Genomic DNA, 26,127 nt, shown 5'->3' with positions numbered 1-26,127 from the left:
TCTATTGTAATTTTGAAATAACTTTCTACACTTGTAAAGGACTTTTGATTTTATGGATTCCACGTACGCCGCCGTGGTCAATAGGATAGAGTTGCCGACTTTGAACAGAATAGCCCCGAGATCGATCCCCGCAAAATCCAGAATTTTAGTTTAGTTTAGGTTGAATTTTCTAAGATAAAAATATTGTTAATAATGATTGTTAAAAAAAATAATTGAAAAAAGCAAATATATTTTTTTTTTTAAATCAAAATTTTTTTAAAACAAAATTCGGATCCGGTTTAAATATAAAATCGGATCCGATTTGGATGTAAAATCGGATCCAATTTGGATGTAAAATCGGATCCGTTTTAGATGTAAAATCGGATCCGTTTTGGATGTAAAATCGGATCCGATTTAAATGTAATTTCGGATACATAATTTGGTATCCGATTTAGCCACGGTGTCCTTATTGTAACCGGATCCGGTTCACCGGATACGATTCGGAGCCTAGCCGGCGTTACATTTTCAGTCCGAATCGGATCCGGCCAGCCTGATCCGATTCGGATATGTAATCAGGTAAACCGGATCCGTCCTGGATCCGAATCGGACTGAAATTTCCACTCGGGAAGGTAGCCAAAAAAAATATGTGGTAACCCGTGTAGGAGACTATGCAATGGCCGGTGCATGGCGAAATTCTGCCATTAATGGCCCATTAAAATTTGCCAATATTGTCCCATTAACGTTTACCAAGATTAGCCCATTAACATTTGCCAATATTGTCCCATTACTTGCGAATTCAATTATTTGTATAAATAAAAAAAAATATATATTTTTTTTTTCAATTGCATTCATAGATTCTCGAGTCCAACTCAGTTTTTTTTTTTTATCATAAATATTTTTTTTTTCCTTCCTCTCGCCGGGCGCGAACCTTCGGCCTAATACCTAAATCTACACTATAACCTATGCTTTACCTAATTGAGCCACGAGCGCGATATATATATATTTCGAAAGTTTTTTGTTTTCTTGTAATAATTAAGTTCACTCGTAGACTTTGTAGACTTTTTTGAAGATGATTATTCAAATACAAACATATTTATTTATTCATTCAATTTTAATGCTCCATTATTGATTTTTATTTTTTCTATCGTTTTGTTTTTTTTTTGTCAAAAATTAGCTGATGGTTGGTAGCCATTAAATGGCCAGCCATGAATTTGGATGAAGGGCGTAAGTGCCATTTTTGAAAATTTTTTTTTTATTAAAGGAAAAAGGGCGTAAATACAAATTTATTAATTTTTCATCTAATTTTAAGGCTTAAAAAAAAAAAAGGAAAAAGGGCGTAACAACCTTTGATAAAGGATAAAGGGCGTATGTCCAGGGACTTACGCCTTTTTTCCGTTATCAAAATAATTTTTGATAAAAGATGAAGGGCGTATTTCCAAGTTTATTTTCAATTTATTCAAAGGCAGTGTACTTAGACTGATCATTTATTTATTGATAATCTATATAATAAAAAGACATGGCCGGATCCTTGGAAACGCAGTTTTACGCAAACTATTGGTCCGATTTACATGAAATTTAACATAGATATTTAGTTTGAGCTCGGGAGGGTTTAAGTCTACAAAAAAATCACCCAGGTTACTTTTTACGATCACCAGAAGTCAAAATGATTTCCCCAATTATCTTCAGGGTTTTTCTAATTATTAAATATATTTTTTCAGAAAGAAGAGATTAAAAAATATTGCTTTAGTTTGTAATGTTGGTTTTCAGTTCACCAGGATGTCGAAGTTGAATTTTTTCATCATCTCCTGAGTTTTTTTTGATGAAACAATATATTTTATCGAGAAGAAAAGAAATAAAAAAATGCATTGGTTCCTAATGTTGTCCGGTTTATCAGAATGTAGAAATTTAATTTTTTCTACATACCTATTTCTTTTGTTTTTAATTTTTTGAAGAATCAAAATAAATATACAAACTGTTCGGCGAAGCCGAACACGGCCGACTCGTTATGAATAAATAATCAATAATTTAAAAACACTACCTTCGAATAAATTGAAAATAAAATTGGAAATACGCCCTTCATCTTTTATCAAAAATTATTTTGATAACGGAAAAAAGGCGTAAATCCTTGGACATACGCCCTTCATCTTCTATCAAAAATGATTTTGATAATGGAAAAAAGGCGTATGTCCAGGGACTTACGCCTTTATAAAAGGTTGTTACGCCCTTTTTCCTTTTTTTTTTTTAAAGCCTTAAAATTAGATGAAAAACCCAAAAATTAATGAATTTGCACTTACGCCCTCTTTCCTGTTTCTATTTTGTATATTTGTATTTTGAAAAAATAAATTTACATGTATTTTATTTATAAAATAAATAAAAATGTCCAGGAAAAGTAGTATAAAAGATGTAGCTAAGGAATTAATGTGACTAAGGAATTATTTTCTTGAAACATAATTTTTTGGCAACATTAATTCCTTAGCCACATCTTTTCCTTAGCTACATCTTTTCCTTAGACATTTGTATTTTTAAAAAATAAATTTACATGTATTTTATTTATAAAATAAATAAAAAATATCCAAGGAAAAGCTGTAGCTAAGGAAAAGATGTAGCTAAGGAATTAATGTGACTAAGGAATTATTTCCTTGAAACATAATTCTTTGGCAACCTCAATTCCTTAGCTACATTTTTCTTAGCTACTGCTTTTCCTTGGACATTTTTATTTATTAAAAAAATAAATTTACATGTATTTTATTTTTAAAAAATAAAACTCTCGGTACAAAGCCCGGGACTCTCACGTGAAAATCACAGAAACTTTCTGTCAGTGATCATTTGCCGAAACAAATACAAACATTCTAATACATATATCAATTTTCTAATGTTTGGAATGTTTAAATTGAAATTCATATGTTAATTATTTAATGTATCATATAATTTATTAATAAGAATTATATTTCCCAGTCAATTGAAGTCAATCTACATCAATTTCTTGGCTATAGCCAATATAGGCTATAGAATATATTTTTTGTCACTTTCAGCAAATATCTATGGCTACATTCACCCTGGTAGAAGTAATTTAACATCATTTTTAGCTAGAGTCCTGATAAAAAAAAGTGGCAAAAAATGGAGAAACGTCGACGAAATCCTCCACTATTTGCCAAAATAAATTTTAATTAAATTAAAATGTTTATGGGATTGATCGAACTTAAAAATTGAACAAAAAGAATATCCCGAGTAGAAATTTAGGTAAGGTTCGGATCCAAACTTGATCAAGATGTAACGCCTTTTCGTAATGTTTGATTCCAGAATGGACCAGGATACCTGATCAGGCTGTAGTAAAGATACATGATTTATTGAAAAATAAAAAAAAAAAAATTATTATTTTTAAATTTATTTTTTTTTTAATTTGAATACTAACGCCTAACAGAATACGGATAAACTCCACTATTACAAACTGACCTCTCGTGTAGGAGACTACAACACGGCCATGCAACGGCCGATGCATGGCGAAATTCTGCCATTAATGGGCCACTCATACGCCGGGCCCGGCGCGTTACACCGTTCTAATATTGGCTGCCATTAATGGCCCATTAAAATTTGCCAATATTGTCCCATTAACGTTTACCAAGATTAGCCCATTAACATTTGCCAAGATTGGCCCATTACTTGCGAATTCAATTATTTTTATAAATAAAAAATATTTTTTTCAATTGCATTTATAGATTCTCGAGTCCAACTCTGTTTTTTTTTTTTATAATAAATGTTTTTTTTTTCCTGCCTCTCGCCGGGCGCGAACTCTCGACCTTACTGCCTAAACCTATCCTAAACCTATGCTTTAACTATTTGTATTTTATCCTTAATAGGAATAGCCTGTAAAATTATTTTTTTCACATGTTTTTCCACGTGTGTTTTTTTTGCGGAGAAATATTTCCGAAAATTCCTTTACTCAAGTTGATTTGGAGAAACGATGGAAAAATTTCTCCTGGCCATTGATTTTAGAAAAAATTTATCAGCAGTAAAATTATTTTTTCACATGGTTGGAGAAATGGCGGACAAATGTCTCCACCCTTACTCCAACTTTCTCCACCATTTGTTCAATTTTTTTTCAACTTTTTCAATTTTCAATTTTTCCAAAAAAAAAAAAAAAAAATGAAAATTCGAAGACACTTTTTTTCAAAGCGGAGAAATATTTCCGAACGTTTTTTCACCCAAGTCGATTCGGAGAAATTTTGATACATTTCTCTACTTATTTCTCTACATGAGCCAATTTAGGCGAAATTCAGAGTAATTGCGAAGAAATTCAGGTGAAATCGCGGAAAAATATTTTCATCAGGGGTTACTGAAATAGGGATAACCTTATGATATCCTAATCAGGCCTGGATCAGTGTTCAGACTATCCTGAACAAGTTTCTACTAGGGTATGGTGTCCACCATTTGGAGTATTTTTCTATTGTTGCCCGGTGCATTGGAAAAAAAATTAATATTTTTACTACGAATTTTAACGAGTTTTCGACGAATTTCTACGAAATTGACCCATGCGGGGAAAAAATTTTAAAATATCTTTGAAAGGTTTCTCCGTACTCTTAATCATTTGTCTGAGCTTCAAGAGATATTTTAAGGTTTTTTGGCAAATAATTCATAGCGGAAATATTTTTACGAATTTCAACGAACTTTTTACAAATTTCTGAAAATAGTTCTTCTAACGTTCGCAAACAATCGAAGAAGTTTCTTTGTAAAACTAAATGAATTCCGAAAAATGTTCAAAGAAAATCTATAAATTATTTCTACTAATAGTCCAACTTCTCTGAAGCTCGAAATAATTCGGAAAACATTCAGAGAAAATTTTGGAATTATTTTAACACATGGTTGACTTTATAAAAGTTCCCGAGCAATCGGAGAAGTTTCTCCGAAGGCCATAAAAACTCAAAAGAAAATTGAGAGATAGCTTCGAAACTATTTTCTCGAATGGGTCAATTTCGTAAAATTCGTAGAGATTCGTAAGAATTTGTAATATTCGTGAATAATATGTAATTAGTATATTAACTTATTAATATAATATAATGACAATTTTGCCGGTAGCCATTTTTCCGGCATTACTCCGTTTTAGCCCATTGCCCGAGTAATTACCCGACATGAGATCACTGGAAATATTATTATGAATTATGCCCAAAATTTCGATTCATATTTTTACAATTATTTTTGAATTATAAGTAAAACTCTTTTCACTACAATTAACTGAAATTGCAAAAAACTATTTGAACTATTTGCAATGTCCTAAGGCTATTTTAAAAAGTCGACATCTTTTTCTTAAACCAATTTTTTTTTTTAACTATAATTAAAACAGTTTTCACTACAATTAACCCCTGTAGGACTCGCTAAGCGATGGAAACACGGCCATACATTGGCTGATGAATGGCAGCCCATGATTGGTAGCCAAGCAAAGGCCATTCATAAGATATACTTGGCAAACGATCGATCCATTATTTTGTTGCCAAAATTGGCAGCCTTCTCTTGGCCAACGTTTGGCCATTAATTGGCTACCATTCATCGGTCGATCCTTGAAAATTCATGGCTGCCTATTTATTGGCCGTTATTTGGCAATATCATGGCTGCCAACCATCAGCCATTTTTTGGCAAAAAAAAAAAAAACAAGACAAAAAAAATAAAGAATCAACAATGGAGCATTTAAATTAAATGAATAAATAAATATATTTGTATATAAATAATCATTTTCTAAAAAGTTTACAAAGTCCACGAGTTACTACAAGAAAACAAAAACTTCCGAAATATATATCGCTGAGTTAGTTTAGGTTTATGGTCGTGTCGAGGGATCGCGCCCGGCAAGAGGCAGGAAAAATAAAACATATTTAATATATGTATATAAAAAAAAAAACAGAATTGGACTTTAGAATCTATGAATGCAATTGAAAAAAAATATATATATTTTTTTAATTTTATTTATAAAAATAACTAAATAATTCTCCTACACGGAAACTCAAGACGCGTCGAATCAGCCTACGTATTATTTTTTTAGACAACCAGCGGTTTTAAGTTCAGGCCGGTTGAAACGCAAGCTATGAAGCGAGAAAGAGAGAAAGCTACATCTTTTATAGAGTACCGACCCGAACTAAACCGAAGGCGAACAATATTGTAAGACGAAGGTGTAGCTTTTTTCATCCCTTCTCTAGCCTCTTTTTTATCCTCTTCTACGCCGTTAAATAACGTATATCTTTTTCTTAGCGTTTTGTTTTTCTTTTGGTGGTGTTGTGACAATCGGAAAAAAAGTGAAGACGATTCATATTATTTATCTTATAAACTAAACGTTGGCATAATTTTTTTTATTTATAAATTGTGTTTTATATATATGTAACATAGTGTTGTGATTTCTGTTAAAAATGTCTTTGCTTAATGAAGAAAGTAAGTATATTTTTTTTAAGTGTTTTTATTAAATATATTATTAAATAATTATTATAGTCATACTACTATTTATTCTACAAATATCAGAAAATTGATGAAAGATTGATTTAGTGACTTACTAAATTTATCAAGTGACTTTAAAGGGACTCAAGCTTATATGTCTAACTAGAGTGAAACCAGGTGCTTTCTTTTGTGTATTTATTTTTTTTCCTGTTTATTTTCACGCATGCGCAATCGAATGAACTTCTTCTGCCGGTTTCACTCTATCTAACTTGATACAAGCTCTACCGCTGCCCCATTGGTGTGACTTGTGAAGTAAGGTTTTTTGTGTTGAAATATAAAAGAAACTTAACAAATAAAATTTCTATTCCTGCGTGAAAAAATTTCCATGTAAGATTCTAGAATTTTACAGCACAAGACTTGAAATTTATTTCGAGTATTAGACATTAAAATCCCAAGACTTTACTTGGAAATTACAGGACAGTGCATGATTTAAAATTACAGTACCCAGACTTGAAATTTAACGTTCAGTACTAGAATTTTAGTGCATAACGTACTTGAAATATGCAAGAAATTCCATGATTTTTTTTAAATGTACAATGAAGTCCTAGTAATACGCATAATACTTTAAATTCACACTGCAGTATAGTTGATTTTTCATGTAAATTTAGATGAAAATACTATTTTTTTTACTGTAAATATATTTATACATAAAAAAAAATAAATTTAATGCATAATGTACACGAAACATGTTAGAAATTTACGTTTATTTTTAACAGTATACTTTACTTATGTATACAGACAATTCGCAACGAAAATCAAAGCGTTCAATCATCAAGCCTACTCGCTTCAGAGAAGACGATTCATCTGATGATGAACCTGCTCCAAAAAAAAAAAATACAAGTGCAAGCCGAGTCGACAAAGTGCATTTGAAAAAACGTTCTGGTTCATCTCGTCAAGCACAGTACTACCATAGACAAAAAGCATTGAAGTCTTATCATCAAGCATTTCCGTATGACGTGTTATTTCGAGGTTTTCAAGATGTAAATATTCAGGTTAGTATTCACAGATTGACATCCGGTTTCGTTACAATATTATATTATTATCAAATCATTTATTTATGAATTATTCACCAATGTACACGGAGAGAAATCCGCAGTAAACAATGCTGTAGAGTATCAAACAAATTTTACTGTAGTCTACTGGAAATTGAGAAGTTGCGTAGGGAGGCCACCAGGACCGACTAAAATTTCCTACGACACTACAGTAATTTTAATCAAAACAAAACAGAAAAACTACAAAAAATTAAATAAAACCTTATTGTTTAAACATCAAAATAAAAATGTAACGTGTTTATTAATTTAAAAAATAAACCATCATAATATATGCTGCGCATTTCTCTCCGTGTAAACTTCTTGATTTATGGATAAATGTGTCTTGGTTTATGAATGGTTTATAAATTTTGTATTTTAAAATTCGTTTTTCTTTAACTGGAGTTCAAATTTTTGAAAATAAAAATATCTCAATATTGTAATTTTTTTAATATCTACTAATTCTTTCAATATCTAATATTTTTTTTTAACCTGTGGCGGAACCCGATCCTATAAAAACTAGGATAATACTTCAGCTTCTAAAAAATCATTCACTGAGTCAGCCGAAGATGAAGAACAAGAAGAAGAAAACACAGTACCTGATAATTCTAATGACGATACTGAACATTACTTTAATGCTAACTATTCAATGAAGGATGACTCTCATTATAGCAACCTTCAAAGTAAAGATAGCTCTGAAGATTTTGTATCTACAACTTCATCAGATGATGTAAGTATAAAGTATTCCCACGTAAATAAGCATTCTTGTTCCAAATTATACATATTGAAGTTTCATAAATATATTCAGTTTTACCATACTATAGTGCCAGTGGATGTTTTTGGATTTTTGATGATAGTATAAAATTCTATTTAAGGCTGTTTGTAAAAGTCATAGTTTGTCATAGTCTGAGTGTAAAAGCCAATATTTGTAGTTTGAGGGGCCCGTATATCGTAACGCTAAATTTTATGCCCGGGTACCCGAAATTTTGTTGCGCTTCTGTCTCGAAAATTGACTTTGAGTGTGTCCGTGCATATACAGACAGACACTAACACTACTGCTAGCAAGCAAGTATAGTAGACTGCTACATTATATGCTTGTGTATGTCACATCTGTGTGCATCACTTGCCGCGAGAAAGAAAATATTTTTTATGTTACAAGGGCAGTGGGAATAATGTGTGAGTTTCCAAAGCGTAAGAGGGGTAGTGCGCTTTTTGGAAACTCACACATTATTACCACTGTCCCTAGTAACATAAAATATGGTTCGTTACATGTGCCCAATCAGAGAGTCTCACAACTCATTTGGAGGGGAAACACTCGCCCAGGCTCGTGCCTGCCCCTTCAAATTAGAGTGGGTATAAGCAGAGTGAAGCCATATATGATTTTTATCTCGTAAGTGACGGAACCCTCTTATACCCGTGTAGGAATCGCCAAGACTCACAACACGGCCATGCATTGGCCCATCAATGGCACCCAATGATTGGTAGCCAGGCATGGGCCATTCATGGTTCATCATTGGCAAACAACTGGCCCATTCTTGTACTGCCAATTCATGGTTCCGATTCATGGCCAAGCCTTGGCTGACTCTTAGATGGCCAATGATTGCCAACCATGCATCGGCCGAGCCTTGGCTGATTCTTAAATGGCCGATTATTGGCAACAATACATGGGCCAAGCCTGGCTGATACATTAACGGCCATTCGTTGGTTGCCGATCATCGGCCAAGCCTTGATGGACGTTCAATGGCCGTTGCTTGGTTGCCAATCATTGGCCGATCTCTGGCTGATACATCAATGGCCATTGCTTGGTTGCCGATCATCGGCCAAGTCTTGGTAGACTTTTAATGGCCATTGCTTGTTTGCCAATCATTGGCCAATCTCTGGCTGATACATTAATGGCCATTGCTTGGTTGCCGATCATCGGCCTAGTCTTGGTAGACTTTTAATGGCCGTTGCTTGTTTGCCGATCATCGGCCTAGTCTTGGTAGACTTTTAATGGCCATTGCTTGTTTGCCAATCATTGGCCAATCTCTGGCTGATACATTAATGGCCATTGCTTGGTTGCCGATCATCGGCCTAGTCTTGGTAGACTTTTAATGGCCATTGCTTGTTTGCCAATCATTGGCCGATCTCTGGCTGATACATTAATGGCCATTGCTTGGTTGCCGATCATCGGCCTAGTCTTGGTAGACTTTTAATGGCCGTTGCTTGTTTGCCGATCATCGGCCTAGTCTTGGTAGACTTTTAATGGCCGTTGCTTGTTTGCCAATCATTGGCCAATCTTTGGCTCATACATTAATGGCGCTTGCTTGTCTGCCATTCATCGGCCAATCATTTTGGCCTCATACATTAATGGCCGTTGCTTGTCTGGCCATTCATCGGCCAATCTCCTTAGACCTTAAATGGCCAACGCATGGTTGCTCATCACTGGCCATGGCCGGCCGATCATCCCTTAAGGCCAAGAGTTGGTCTTTTGTTGATTTGATTCAAATCAAAAATTTATTTATGACTTTCGTTATAGCCGCCGTGGCCGAGTGGTAATGCTTCAGGATATCGCACAGAAGAATCTGAGTTCAAGTCCAGGTAGAATCAAATCTCAATAGTGTTTAATGATAATTTCTTCAATTGATTATTAATAGCTTGTATAATAAAAGCCCGATTGTTAAATAATAAATAATAAATAATAAATAATAAAAAAAAAAAAAAATATAAAAATATATAAAAAAATATTTTTTTTTTTTTTTCAATGGAATTAATAAATGGGCCATACTTGGTTTACTCTTGGGGAACATCATTGGGCCATTCATGGCAGCCGATATTAAATTACCGTAACGCTCCAGGCTTGGCGCATTAATGGCCCATTAATGGCAAGCCAATAATGGCTGATGGTTGGTCTACTCTTGGCTTACCCTTGGTATATCAATGGGCCATTAACGGGCCATTAATGGGCCATTTATCGGGCCAATCTTGGCGAACATTATTGGGCCATTAATGGCAGCTGATATTAAATTACCGTAACGCTCCAGGCTTGGCGCATTAAAGGCCCATTAATGTTTGCCGATTATTGGCCGAAGTTCGCCGAGCATCGGCCGATGCTTGGCCGTGTTGTGTTCTCCTACACGGGTACCCACTCCATATGGTGAGCTCGGAAGTGACGAAACCTCTTATACTCGCTCCATACGGCGAGCACAAAATGTCGGACTAATGGGACCTCGGTGGCTTCACTCTGCTTATACCCACTCTATTCAAATTCGTTGAGAGTATTTCTGAAGGGAGTCGATACCATTACACGGAGCGATAACTGAGATCCGTTCATTTGAGTGACACAGTGAGTTAGTTTACGAATATTTGGAATAGTCTCTCATACAACCCAACCACCAAATTGTCTCGCGCTCAAATCGAATTGTATGAGAGACGGATATTTATATTCGTGGACGGACTGGCTACTCTTATAAGTAATCCTCCGTGAACGAATCTCAGTTCGTCGCTCAAGTAGATCCGTACACGGACCTCGCTCCGTGTGAGTGAGTCGACTCACATCATTCGAGAATAGCCCCCCAGAGTGGGCACTTGTAACGAAATATACTATTTTTATTTAAACTTGAATAACTTTCCAAATCCGTGGCAATAACGTAACTCATTTTTTCAAATTATATTCGTTTTTTTTGTTATCTACAATTTGATAGAAAATAATAAGTTTTCGAGTAGACAACGAATCTACTATATGCTGTTTACGAAAAATAAAATTATTTCACCCTATTCTCGTGTATAAAAGTTGTCAACTTTGACATTCATTATCTAAAAAAAGCCAAGGCAAAAAAATTTAAATAAATTTTCAACATAGATAATTATTTCATTTAAAAAATAAGCTTAACTAAAAACAAAATTGAGTAGAAATTCAATTATTTACAAACAGCCTTAAATAGTGAAAAATATTTGAAAAAATATTATATGATATTAAAAATGCGAAAACATTCACCGGTACTTTAGTAGCATCGTAAAACGTAATATTTTTTTCTCTCAGTGTAGTGTAACATTTCTATAAAGAATCAAGCTCGGTCTTCGACATCAAAACGAGGTTTAGTGTCGAATATGGAGACTAATTTCTACCTGTCGATTGACATACATATGTTAAATTCTTATTTTATTGAAACTAACTTATTATAACTAACTTGGAAATTTTTGTTTCAAATTAACAGGATAACTGTACAAATGGATTGGAAACAGAAGAAATACAAACATGTGAAGTATCTTGTAAAAACCTTCGCGATCGCAATCACGAAGCTAACAATTCAAAACCGTTTTTCAGCTGTGCACTTACTGAGTTTCTTGATTCACCTATATGGAATCATAAGTTTTCGAAAAAAGATTTTATTCTTACGAGAATTGTAAATTTTCTACACTCGAGAGAAACTTACCAATCGTTGCTCAATTGTTTTAAAACTTTCAATGACATGACCGTAAATGGTAACTTACCAAATCACAAACCTTCATTGTGGCGAGTTTTGGGGAGAGATAATACCAATATAGTTAAACATATATATTGTAGTCGTTGTCATTCGTTCTTCGGTTTTAAAAATTCTGAAAGATTGCAGTCTAAAGACTGCGTCAATAATACAGAACATGAATTCTCCTATTTTCTTCAGTTAGGTTTGAAATCACAAATAATTGAGCTTTTCTCACACCCGAATATTAATAACTTACTGAGCTATCGTTTTAAACGTCCTGAAACAAATACTATTCGTGATATTTATGATGGTGAAAAATACAAGCAACTTTGTAAAGCAGGGAACTTTTTGTATAATCGTTTTAATTATTCAATTACATTTAGTACCGATGGTGTGAGTATGGGAGATACCACGAATAAATCAGCTTGGCCAATATGGGCGCAAATCAATGAATTGCCACCTCACAGCCGCCATAAACATATGATGTTAGCTGGCTTATGGATAGATAAAACAAAGCCAATATTTACAGATTTTTTACTTCCTTTTGCAAGTGAAATGCGTGATTTGTATACAACTGGTATTGTATGGAAACCTGAAGGCATAGAAAACGTAACCAGTAAATTTATATCTCCTGTATGTACAGTCGACTCAGTTGCTAGATGTGATGTACTTAACATGAAACAGTATAATGGGTTTAACGGTTGTACTTACTGTAGTAATATGGGACATTCCATATCTAAACAATTTGTTTATTTGCCACCATCCATGCTGAAAGAAAAAACAACTTTGCGTACTCATGATGGTATGTTGTCATCAAGCAAAGAAGCTCATGAAACTAAAACAGTTGTTCATGGAATTAAAGGTGTGTCAGCCTTAGCTATAATTCCTGGTATGAAACTAGATACTGGTTTGCCTGTAGATGCATTACATGCTTTGTGGATCGGAGCTGTCAAGCAGCACACTACACAAAATTTTTTTTCGTCTATGGGAGATTGGTTTGTAAAAAATCAAAAATGGACAAGGATTAAAGATATTTATGACTCAATCGATGAAATTCTACTGAAAATTAAACCACCGACGCGAATTTCACGAACACCTAGAACAATTCAAGATATGAGTAATTGGACGGCATCAGAGTGGAGAAATTGGACCTTGTTTTATAGTCTTCCTTGCCTCAAAAGAGTTTTGCAACCAGTTTATTTTGATCACTTTGCACTAATTGTAAATGCAGCGTACATATTAAACTCTGATTCAATTGATGAAAAAAATTTAAAATTAGCCAAAAAACAACTATCGAAATATGTTGAAGATATGGCAACATTGTGGGGTCTAGATTCTATGAGTTACAATGTACATTTGATGACACACATTGCAGATTCTGTCAGGAATTGGGGACCTTTATGGTGTTTTTCAACTTTCTCTTTCGAATCATGGAACGGTGATATTATCAAAATGATTTCTAGTCCTTATCACCGGGATCATCAAATTGTAGCTAGATTTTTATTGAAAAAAATTGTGACACATGCAATTAATGATGAAACAGTTAATCCATTAGTGAAAGAAAATATCAAGAAATCCTTAAACGGAGTGAAATCGTTTTCAAGTGACTTTACGCTTGTTGGAAAATCGACCGTTTGTCGAACGAATTCAAATGAAGAATCAGCTCTTTTAGATTCAAATTTTAAATGCAAACAATATTTATCATTTATAAAAGCAACATTGAATGGAGTAGATTATCAGTGTGAAGACAATCACAGACGAAAAACTTGTAACTCTGTAGCCTATTGTAATGATATTGGTTTTGTTCAAATTTTGAAGTTTATAACTTTTACTCACGAGAATCAGCATATTATTGGAATGTTTGTTCGTCAATTTAAAGAAATTAAAAGAGTTTTCAATACATGTCATATTTCGCAAGTTTCGGAAAGAAAAAAAATTTTATTTTGCGCTGCTAATAGTATTAATGGACCAGCTATTATATGTAATGTTAACACAGTCAAATATGCGATGAAACTTTCAACTTATTGGGACTCTGATTAATACATTTGTATTATTATTTGAAAAAAATCTATGCAACAATCCGCGTTTATCAAGAAGCAAATGAATACAAGAATTTCATAAACCATTTCAAAATTTGATGAAATATTAAAGTAGTAAGTAAGTAACCAAACTTATAAAGATTGCATTATAGAATTCATTAAACAATAAATGTACAAATGAACGATTTTTTTTTTTTGACATTTATTTAACCATTATTATTATGTTCATAGAATTTTTAATCAAACATATAATTTTATACTTTTACAAAAAAACATGCATTTTTATAGAGATAGCTGTGTATTTGAGATAAATTAGAAACTCAAATCATGTTGAAATATTTTCTGTTTGTCGTTGACCATCAAGATTTTCCGACCTTTGATATGTTCGATTGAAATTTCCTCTTTGCTCAGTTAAACAATTGCCAATCATTGCTTTAATTTTATTTTTGTTTTTCAAAAACTCTTCATCAGAATAAAGTTTTTCCGATGGCATTTGTTTTTCAAACAACATCAATGAAACATCTAAAAAATAAAATAATATAAAAGATATATAACTGTAATTATGAATCAAAAATATGTATGGTATAAACTCAACGTTTTGAAAAAAAAAAAAAACAAAATATTTTACGTTGGAGTTACATTCAGTTGAAACGACAATCAACGAAAAATGAATAAATAGATAAATTAACTGACGTGAACCAGATGAAAGACTACTACGCAAAATAAAACGCTAATATATACGTACATGAAATATCCATTACTTCTTCATCTGTAATGATTCGGACGTCTTTATCTTTCTGTCGTGAGTCTAATTTAAGATAAATTTTGATTCTGTCAGAACTGTTTGGCCAATAGCCACTGACAACGTTTTTTACTATTTTTTCAAGTTCAACTTTGTTCAATGCATCAAAATAACTTCTATGAGATAAATTTATTTTCACGGATTCTTCAGTTTTTCCTGGTCTTGTTATCAATACCTGTAAAATAAATTAATGTATACATGTATAGATAAATAAATATATAGGTTCAGCTTCGAAAATTCTATTTGTCATTGAATTATTATAAATAAATATCAATTTTTTGTGCCCAAGAAAATAGGAGCATTATCTGCTTAAATGTGCTCGAATGATATATACTACTAGGAAAGAGGCTCTGACGGTTAGTTAAACAATATTTTTTTATTACCTTTTCATCTTCTATCTTGACATTTTTTAATTGAGTTTTTTCTTTTGAACGTAAGGCTGTCGATGAATTATTATTAATTTTATTGATGATAGTGTCAGTAAAATTGACTGCAAAATCATTCAATTTTTCTTCGAGGCGTTGTTCGTAAAGAGAAATTGCAATAGTCGAGATTTGTAAAGGCTTCTTAACTTCATCTTTTGATAATTCATTTTGGATGAAATTCAAAAGTTCATTACGCTCTTTAATAAGTTTTGCATTTGAATTCTTCAAATTGCCAATTGTAGTTTCATAATTTCTTAATTGTGCTCTCTAATTATAAATAAAAAAAACAGTATGAGTATTGCAAGCTCTCAGTAGAATAATAAGTGCACGAAGCTTTGTTGTGTACACGCTTTTCAGATTTATCTTAATGTTATCGATAGAATAGCATGGGATATTTACATGCACAAATAAACGAAATAAATTTTTTCACGATAAGAATTAATTTTTTTTCTAATTTTTGAAATGTGGTCTGTAATAAATTAAAAATGTACAGAAGCTATATACATCCATAAATATGTAAGCACTGTAAGGACATTGGTGATTATTCTTAGTGAGCTATTCTAAGTAACACATTTATATACATTACCGAAATTTGAACCATATCGTTAGATATAGAAATTTTATTCTTTCGTGTAGATAGTGGGTTGATGTTCTTTAAGCCAGTTCTGGAATGTTCATCATGAACAATTTTCTAAAAATAGAAATGCATATTAGACTAATCAAATAATAGTATCCTTTCAGAATAACAATACCAAGATTAAGAAAAATAGAAGCAAAACACAAAAAAGCTATATTAAGGTGTTTATGCGCGTAAGAAAACGAATATTTACAAGCTCATAAAGTATTGTTAAAAATAAAAAAAACTTTATTAATAAAATGTGACGATTTACTAGCATAGACATATAGACAACATATAGTATACAACACATGTATTATATGATTTTATTCATACCATGCGTATGCATATATGTTGTGTATGTTGTATTATACAGGCTTGTTATTTATGCGAGAAGCCAAAATTAGCTAGAAAAGTTACTTGATTGATACCTTAATTTAAATTTGCTAGGCAATATTATAAAACAACAATTAAAAAAAAAAAATTCATACACCGATATAGATTTTACCTTTTTGGAATGATCAGAATCGATTAATCTCTTGACTTTATAACCTTCGCTTGGAGTCATAAGTTTGTTTTCTGTTTGCTTCGTCATTATAACCGAAGGTTGTTTTATTTTTTGATTACTCTAAAAATGACGTCAAATTAAGTTTCTTTTGAAGTTGCACATATTTGAAGAAAAGATTTCACTAAGAAAAAGTAGTATGTTTATTGAACATACCTTTTTTAAAAATTTCTTTATTCTACCACCGTCATTCGGGGTCATAATTTTTTCTTCCGTTTGCTTCGTGGGCATAATCAAAGGTTCTTGTTTTATAATATCCTAAAAAACGAAATGAGTCAAATTAAGTTTCTTTTAGAACGTATTTAAAAAAAAAATTCCTAATATTGCAATATCACCTTGGAACAAATATCGTTTTCCATTTGAGATATTTGGCTGAATGAGTGTTTTTCAACAGTTTCACGATCCATATTCGTGACGTTTTCAAGTACTGTATAAGTTTTCTTTGAAAACAAACAAAATATTAATCTAATTACGTATACAAATACACTGAGAGAATTATAAACAATATAGTTATTATAAAATAGTTTAAAAAAAAAGGTTTCTGTAATTGATAACTAATTAGTAATTAATCATATTATTATTAATTACGATATTCAAACTGTACTATGTCGTATGTATATATACATATTACAATTTTATATATGCAATTTTATATATATGTAACTATCAATTACCTGCTCTGTATTGGTCATCACATCCATTGTAAAGGCTGATTCCGTTTGATTGCTTAGTTGAATTGGAACCATGGCAGAAAGTTTATCAAGCTGTCATTTTTTAAATGAAAAATAAGTGAATTTTATGTTGACTATATATTTGCCACAATTTCATTATACAGATGTGATAGGAACTCGATAACTTTTTTAATGAGATTCAAAAATCAAAAACTAATTTTTTAAAAATATTTTCAATTGCAATTACTATTTACGAAAGTGTCTGATTTTCAAATAGTCATAAGGCAAACAAGTTTGATTTGATAAAAACGTTTAAAGAAAATAAGATTATTACCTTATCATTAGTATTCGTGGAATTGCATATATCTTCATCACCGGTAATTATATTGTAAATATTAAATTCTGATTCATATTTTGCATCTTTTCTCTGAAAATTATGTAAATATCCACAACATCAGTTTCAAAACAAGTTAATTAATTATTCAAATAATTTTTTTTTATAAATAAAGGTCATATATTACCGCTTTTTCATCGACTCGACTTGCATTTGTATTATTTTTTTTTGGAGCAGGTTCATCATCAGATGAATCGTCTTCTCTGAACCGAGTGGGCTTGCTTATTGACCGTTTTGATTTTCGTTGTGAATTGTCTGTATATATAAATTAAGTAGTTGAGAAAATTTTTTTTTTAGTTTCAATACATCAATACGTATATAAAAAGCATAATAATTATAATATAACACGGTCATGTATGTTTGTTAGAGTTGTTATGAAAAGATGAAATTTAATAACAATTTTTGAGTGAGTGCTTGAGAAACTGAATCATTTTTTTTTTAATTCTTGAATATTCGTAAAATAAATAGTATTATAGGTAAAAAATAAGAGTGAAAAAAATGATTGTCATATAGATTTTAAAAAATAACTGGTGTTTTTTTCCTTATCAAAAAAAAGACGAGAATATTTTTCTCTAGATAAAACGACAAAGCAAAATAAGTTAGTTATCAGATTGAAAACTTCTTTGAACTTTGTGAAGAGAGTTCATTGGTGAAATAAGGTGCAAGAGTTTTAGATGGATTCAACTGGAAAGCCACATGGTGAAAGAGCAACGACCACAATCGAATCGGACGATTGCCAAAGCGACTCGCGTAGGTCGTCGTGATTCTCAATTAACAGCCAAAGAAGCTTCAACCAAAGACCAATGCAGTTCACTGAAGTTTGTACAAAATGAGAAAAAAAAAAAGAAACATAATAAAATTACTAGATCATATCTTAAACTTGACAAAATATAAAATTTAATTTTTTTATTAAGATATTGAATGATGATCAAAATGAAAATAATTATATGCAATTTTAATGTTTAATCATTCGTGAAATATGATAAATATTTTATCAATCAATGATCTAAATAATTCAATCGAATTGTTATGAATAATAATTGAAAAAAAAAATAAACAACAAGTAGTCATTATTTTTTTTTCACATTAGTGACTGAAAAATAAAACGAACGTTATTGTAGAAAAAAAAAATAATAAAAAAAATTAGAGTTAATTCTCTGAGTATATATGCATACACTAGAAAATAGTTTGAATTGTTGTTAAATTGAAATGTCAATGATTGATATTGTTTGGCATCAACAAACATTTGCATTTTAAGTTAATATAACAATCACATATTAACCCATTAAATTAATTAAGCCACACAAAAGTGGTCTTACATTGCGAGTTGTTTGGTAACATTGAGTTTATTTATTGACATTTATTTACAAAAGGTAAGTTTGCAATATGACACTTTTTCCAGTTTTGTATATTAAAATAACAGCTTCACTTTCTCATCACTTTTTTTCTAATCACAATCCCAATTAATAATTATACTGAATTTCATTGTGTAAAATTTAATGCTGACTAATAACTTTTGACTGAATTTTTTAATATTTAAAACATCAGTATATATGTAAACCTATCTACGTCAATCAATTATCTATTAATATCTCAAAAATAAAAATAATATATCCAGCTTTGTTATTTAAGCAAAAAAGTTATAGAAATTTCAACGATGAATGAACAACCATGTTTTGTTAATAATTACCGAGAAAAACTATATTGAACGAGCTGCTTTTTTATCAATTTTTTTTACTAAAAATATAAAAATAAAATGTATATGTCTGTACACACAAGTACATTTAATGTATGTTAAATCTAATTTACACTTAAAACACTTAAAAAAAATATACTTACTTTCTTCATTAAGCAAAGACATTTTTAACAGAAATCACAACACTATGTTACATATATATAAAACACAATTTATAAATAAAAAAAATTATGCCAACGTTTAGTTTATAAGATAAATAATATGAATCGTCTTCACTTTTTTTCCGATTGTCACAACACCACCAAAAAGAAAAAACAAAAACGCTAAGAAAAAGATATACGTTATTTAACGGCGTAGAAGAGGATAAAAAAGAGGCTAGAGAAGGGATGAAAAAAGCTACACCTTCGTCTTACAATATTGTTCGCCTTCGGTTTAGTTCGGGTCGGTACTCTATAAAAGATGTAGCTTTCTCTCTTTCTCGCTTCATAGCTTGCGTTTCAACCGGCCTGAACTTAAAACCGCTGGTTGTCTAAAAAAATAATACGTAGGCTGATTCGACGCGTCTTGAGTTTCCGTGTAGGAGAATTATTTAGTTATTTTTATAAATAAAATTAAAAAAATATATATATTTTTTTTCAATTGCATTCATAGATTCTAAAGTCCAATTCTGTTTTTTTTTTTATATACATATATTAAATATGTTTTATTTTTCCTGCCTCTTGCCGGGCGCGATCCCTCGACACGACCATAAACCTAAACTAACTCAGCGATATATATTTCGGAAGTTTTTGTTTTCTTGTAGTAACTCGTGGACTTTGTAAACTTTTTAGAAAATGATTATTTATATACAAATATATTTATTTATTCATTTAATTTAAATGCTCCATTGTTGATTCTTTATTTTTTTTGTCTTGTTTTTTTTTTTTTCGCCAAAAAATGGCTGATGGTTGGCAGCCATGATATTGCCAAATAACGGCCAATAAATGGCCAGCCATGAATTTTCCAAGGATCGACCGATGAATGGTAGCCAATTAATGGCCAAACGTTGGCCAAGAGAAGGCTGCCAATTTTGGCAACAAAATAATGGATCGATCGTTTGCCAAGTATATCTTATGAATGGCCTTTGCTTGGCTACCAATCATGGGCTGCCATTCATCAGCCAATGTATGGCCGTGTTTCCATCGCTTAGCGAGTCCTACAGGGGTTAATTGTAGTGAAAACTGTTTTAATTATAGTTAAAAAAAAAAATTGGTTTAAGAAAAGATTAGATGTCGACTTTTTAAAATAGCCTTAGGACATTGCAAATAGTTCAAATAGTTTTGTTTGCAATTTCAGTTAATTGTAGTGAAAAGAGTTTTACTTATAATTCAAAAAATAATTGTAAAAAATATGAATCGAAATTTTGGGCATAATTCATAATAATATTTCCAGTGATCTCATGTCGGAGTAATTACTCGGGCAATGGGCTAAAAACGGAGTAATGCCGGAAAAATATTTCTGACAGGGTATTAGCCAAAATAAATTGAAATCCGTTTGGCAAATAGCTAAGGGATTAATGGAACTCAAAAAATTGTATATTATTAATCTTCATTAGTTCCTTAGCTCAATTTGCTAATAATATTTTTATTAATCTAAAAAAATTACAAGCCTCTATTAAATATTGCAAATTGTCAAATTAAAAGTTCAAAAAAAATTGAAATATAAAATTTTATTGCAATTTAATAAAATCTTATTGTTATTACCCTGATGGAAATATTACTTCGAATTTTCTACGAATTTTCACGAATTATTACAAATTCTTACGAATCTCTACGAATTTTTACGAAATTGACCCATTCGAGAAAATAGTTTCGAAGCTATCTCTCAATTTTTCTTTGAGTTTTTATGGCCTTCGGAGAAACTTCTCCGATTGCTCGGGAACTTTTATAAAAGTCAACCATGTGTTAAAATAATTCCAAAATTTTCTCTGAATGTTTTTCCGAATTATTTCGAGCTTCAGAGAAGTTGGACTATTAGTAGAAATAATTTATAGATTTTCTTTGAACATTTTTCGGAATTCATTTAGTTTTACAAAGAAACTTCTTCGATTGTTTGCGAACGTTAGAAGAACTATTTTCAGAAATTTGTAAAAAGTTCGTTGAAATTCGTAAAAATATTTCCGCTATGAATTATTTGCCAAAAAACCTTAAAATATCTCTTGAAGCTCAGACAAATGATTAAGAGTACGGAGAAACCTTTCAAAGATATTTTAAAATTTTTTCCCCGCATGGGTCAATTTCGTAGAAATTCGTCGAAAACTCGTTAAAATTCGTAGTAAAAATATTAATTTTTTTTCCAATGCACCGGGCAACAATAGAAAAATACTCCAAATGGTGGACACCATACCCTAGTAGAAACTTGTTCAGGATAGTCTGAACACTGATCCAGGCCTGATTAGGATATCATAAGGTTATCCCTATTTCAGTAACCCCTGATGAAAATATTTTTCCGCGATTTCACCTGAATTTCTTCGCAATTACTCTGAATTTCGCCTAAATTGGCTCATGTAGAGAAATAAGTAGAGAAATGTATCAAAATTTCTCCGAATCGACTTGGGTGAAAAAACGTTCGGAAATATTTCTCCGCTTTGAAAAAAAGTGTCTTCGAATTTTCATTTTTTTTTTTTTTTTTGGAAAAATTGAAAATTGAAAAAGTTGAAAAAAAATTGAACAAATGGTGGAGAAAGTTGGAGTAAGGGTGGAGACATTTGTCCGCCATTTCTCCAACCATGTGAAAAAATAATTTTACTGCTGATAAATTTTTTCTAAAATCAATGGCCAGGAGAAATTTTTCCATCGTTTCTCCAAATCAACTTGAGTAAAGGAATTTTCGGAAATATTTCTCCGCAAAAAAAACACACGTGGAAAAACATGTGAAAAAAATAATTTTACAGGCTATTCCTATTAAGGATAAAATACAAATAGTTAAAGCATAGGTTTAGGATAGGTTTAGGCAGTAAGGTCGAGAGTTCGCGCCCGGCGAGAGGCAGGAAAAAAAAAACATTTATTATAAAAAAAAAAAACAGAGTTGGACTCGAGAATCTATAAATGCAATTGAAAAAAAAAAATATTTTTTTTTTTTTTATTTATAAAAATAATTGAATTCGCAAGTAATGGGCCAATCTTGGCAAATGTTAATGGGCTAATCTTGGTAAACGTTAATGGGACAATATTGGCAAATTTTAATGGGCCATTAATGGCAGCCAATATTAGAACGGTGTAACGCGCCGGGCCCGGCGTATGAGTGGCCCATTAATGGCAGAATTTCGCCATGCATCGGCCGTTGCATGGCCGTGTTGTAGTCTCCTACACGAGAGGTCAGTTTGTAATAGTGGAGTTTATCCGTATTCTGTTAGGCGTTAGTATTCAAATTAAAAAAAAAATAAATTTAAAAATAATAATTTTTTTTTTTTTATTTTTCAATAAATCATGTATCTTTACTACAGCCTGATCAGGTATCCTGATCCATTCTGGATCCAAACATTACGAAAAGGCGTTACATCTTGATCAAGTTTGGATCCGAACCTTACCTAAATTTCTACTCGGGATATTCTTTTTGTTCAATTTTTAAGTTCGATCAATCCCATAAACATTTTAATTTAATTAAAATTTATTTTGGCAAATAGTGGAGGATTTCGTCGACGTTTCTCCATTTTTTGCCACTTTTTTCCGTATCAGGACTCTAGCTAAGGGAAATGATGTTAAATTACTTCTACCAGGGTGAATGTAGCCATAGATATTTGCTGAAAGTGACAAAAAATATATTCTATAGCCTATATTGGCTATAGCCAAGAAATTGATGTAGATTGACTTCAATTGACTGGGAAATATAATTCTTATTAATAAATTATATGATACATTAAATAATTAACATATGAATTTCAATTTAAACATTCCAAACATTAGAAAATTGATATATGTATTAGAATGTTTGTATTTGTTTCGGCAAATGATCACTGACAGAAAGTTTCTGTGATTTTCACGTGAGAGTCCCGGGCTTTGTACCGAGAGTTTTATTTTTTAAAAATAAAATACATGTAAATTTATTTTTTTAATAAATAAAAATGTCCAAGGAAAAGCAGTAGCTAAGAAAAATGTAGCTAAGGAATTGAGGTTGCCAAAGAATTATGTTTCAAGGAAATAATTCCTTAGTCACATTAATTCCTTAGCTACATCTTTTCCTTAGCTACTGCTTTTCCTTGGACATTTTTTATTTATTTTATAAATAAAATACATGTAAATTTATTTTTTAAAAATACAAATGTCTAAGGAAAAGATGTAGCTAAGGAAAAGATGTGGCTAAGGAATTAATGTTGCCAAAAAATTATGTTTCAAGAAAATAATTCCTTAGTCACATTAATTCCTTAGCTACATCTTTCCCTTAGCTACTGCTTTTCCTTGGACATTTTTTATTTATTTTATAAATAAAATACATGTAAATTTATTTTTTCAAAATACAAATATACAAAATAGAAACAGGAAAGAGGGCGTAAGTGCAAATTCATTAATTTTTGGGTTTTTCATCTAATTTTAAGGCTTTAAAAAAAAAAAAGGAAAAAGGGCGTAACAACCTTTTATAAAGGCGTAAGTCCCTGGACATACGCCTTTTTTCCATTATCAAAATCATTTTTGATAGAAGATGAAGGGCGTATGTCCAAGGATTTACGCCTTTTTTCCGTTATCAAAATAATTTTTGATAAAAGATGAAGGGCGTATTTCCAATTTTATTTTCAATTTATTCGAAGGTAGTGTTTTTAAATTATTGATTATTTATTCATAACGAGTCGGCCGTGTTCGGCTTCGCCGAACTTGGTTGTATATTTATTTTTGATTCTTCAAAAAATTAAAAACAAAAGAAATAGGTATGTAGAAAAAATTAAATTTCTACATTCTGATAAACCGGACAACATTAGGAACCAATGCATTTTTTTATTTCTTTTCTTCTCGATAAAATATATTGTTTCATCAAAAAAAACTCAGGAGATGATGAAAAAATTCAACTTCGACATCCTGGTGAACTGAAAACCAACATTTTACAAACTAAAGCAATATTTTTTAATCTCTTCTTTCTGAAAAAATATATTTAATAATTAGAAAAACCCTGAAGATAATTGGGGAAATCATTTTGACTTCTGGTGATCGTAAAAAGTAACCTGGGTGATTTTTTTGTAGACTTAAACCCTCCCGAGCTCAAACTAAATATCTATGTTAAATTTCATGTAAATCGGACCAATAGTTTGCGTAAAACTGCGTTTCCAAGGATCCGGCCATGTCTTTTTATTATATAGATTATCAATAAATAAATGATCAGTCTAAGTACACTGCCTTTGAATAAATTGAAAATAAACTTGGAAATACGCCCTTCATCTTTTATCAAAAATTATTTTGATAACGGAAAAAGGCGTAAGTCCCTGAACATACGCCCTTTATCCTTTTTCAAAAGTTGTTACGCCCTCTCCCTTTTTTTTAAGCCTTAAAATTAGATGAAAAATTAATAAATTTGTATTTACGCCCTTTTTCCTTTAATAAAAAATTTTCAAAATGGCACTTACGCCCTTCATCCAAATTCATGGCTGGCCATTTAATGGCTACCAACCATCAGCTAATTTTTGACAAAAAAACAAAACGATAGAAAAATAAAAATCAATGGAGCATTAAAATTGAATGAATAAATAAATATGTTTGTATTTGAATAATCATCTTCAAAAAAGTCTACAAAGTCTACGAGTGAACTTAATTATTACAAGAAAACAAAAAACTTTCGAAATATATATATATCGCGCTCGTGGCTCAATTAGGTAAAGCATAGGTTATAGTGTAGATTTAGGTATTAGGCCGAAGGTTCGCGCCCGGCGAGAGGAAGGAAAAAAAAAATATTTATGATAAAAAAAAAAAACTGAGTTGGACTCGAGAATCTATGAATGCAATTGAAAAAAAAAATATATATTTTTTTTTATTTATACAAATAATTGAATTCGCAAGTAATGGGACAATATTGGCAAATGTTAATGGGCTAATCTTGGTAAACGTTAATGGGACAATATTGGCAAATTTTAATGGGCCATTAATGGCAGAATTTCGCCATGCACCGGCCATTGCATAGTCTCCTACACGGGTTACCACATATTTTTTTTGGCTACCTTCCCGAGTGGAAATTTCAGTCCGATTCGGATCCAGGACGGATCCGGTTTACCTGATTACATATCCGAATCGGATCAGGCTGGCCGGATCCGATTCGGACTGAAAATGTAACGCCGGCTAGGCTCCGAATCGTATCCGGTGAACCGGATCCGGTTACAATAAGGACACCGTGGCTAAATCGGATACCAAATTATGTATCCGAAATTACATTTAAATCGGATCCGATTTTACATCCAAAACGGATCCGATTTTACATCCAAAACGGATCCAATTTTACGTCCAAATCGGATCCGATTTTACATCCAAATCGGATCCGATTTTATATTTAAACCGGATCCGAATTTTGTTTTAAAAAAATTTTGATTTAAAAAAAAAAATATATTTGCTTTTTTCAATTATTTTTTTTAACAATCATTATTAACAATATTTTTATCTTAGAAAATTCAACCTAAACTAAACTAAAATTCCGGATTTTGCGGGGATCGATCTCGGGGCTATTCTGTTCAAAGTCGGCAACTCTATCCTATTGACCACGGCGGCGTACGTGGAATCCATAAAATCAAAAGTCCTTTACAAGTGTAGAAAGTTATTTCAAAATTACAATAGAAAAACTTGATATGATTAATACTATATATATGCAACAATGTATTTATTATTATCAAAAAATAAAATGACATTCTGAAATTAATTTTTTTTTTTTTTTTTTTCAAATACTTCTAAGTTGGATCCGTTTCAAATCAGGGAAACCGGATCCGGCTTACCTTAGCCAAGCCTGACCGAATCCGGAAGTTAACTTTGACAAAAAAAACAAACT

The 26,127-nt window shown here is 31.4% G+C and overlaps 2 protein-coding genes across 2 annotated transcripts; one reads left to right on the top strand and one right to left on the bottom strand.

Moving 5' to 3' along the window:
• The first annotated feature begins 6,245 nt into the window (after window positions 1-6,245).
• LOC122856651 lies at window positions 6,246-14,148 on the top strand. The gene is made up of 4 exons (XM_044158394.1): window positions 6,246-6,390; window positions 7,192-7,445; window positions 8,005-8,211; window positions 11,678-14,148. Exons 1-4 carry the CDS (start codon window positions 6,369-6,371, stop codon window positions 13,964-13,966), a joined length of 2,772 nt encoding a protein of 923 aa, XP_044014329.1. The 5' UTR covers window positions 6,246-6,368; the 3' UTR covers window positions 13,967-14,148.
• A 2-nt stretch (window positions 14,149-14,150) lies between these two features.
• LOC122856953 lies at window positions 14,151-20,377 on the bottom strand. Its single transcript, XM_044158886.1, has 11 exons — window positions 19,278-20,377; window positions 17,566-17,693; window positions 17,379-17,471; window positions 17,048-17,137; window positions 16,709-16,813; window positions 16,530-16,631; window positions 16,317-16,436; window positions 15,779-15,883; window positions 15,151-15,459; window positions 14,711-14,942; window positions 14,151-14,487 (listed from the first exon to the last, which is right to left on the bottom strand). The coding sequence occupies exons 1-11, from the start codon at window positions 19,297-19,299 to the stop codon at window positions 14,291-14,293; spliced, it is 1,503 nt and encodes a 500-aa protein (XP_044014821.1). The 5' UTR covers window positions 19,300-20,377; the 3' UTR covers window positions 14,151-14,290.
• Window positions 20,378-26,127: the final 5,750 nt, after the last annotated feature.

Source organism: Aphidius gifuensis, linkage group LG1 (genome assembly GCF_014905175.1).
Source record: "Aphidius gifuensis isolate YNYX2018 linkage group LG1, ASM1490517v1, whole genome shotgun sequence".
Classification (NCBI taxonomy): domain Eukaryota; kingdom Metazoa; phylum Arthropoda; class Insecta; order Hymenoptera; family Braconidae; genus Aphidius; species Aphidius gifuensis.
This window is presented reverse-complemented; position numbering and strand designations above follow the sequence as displayed.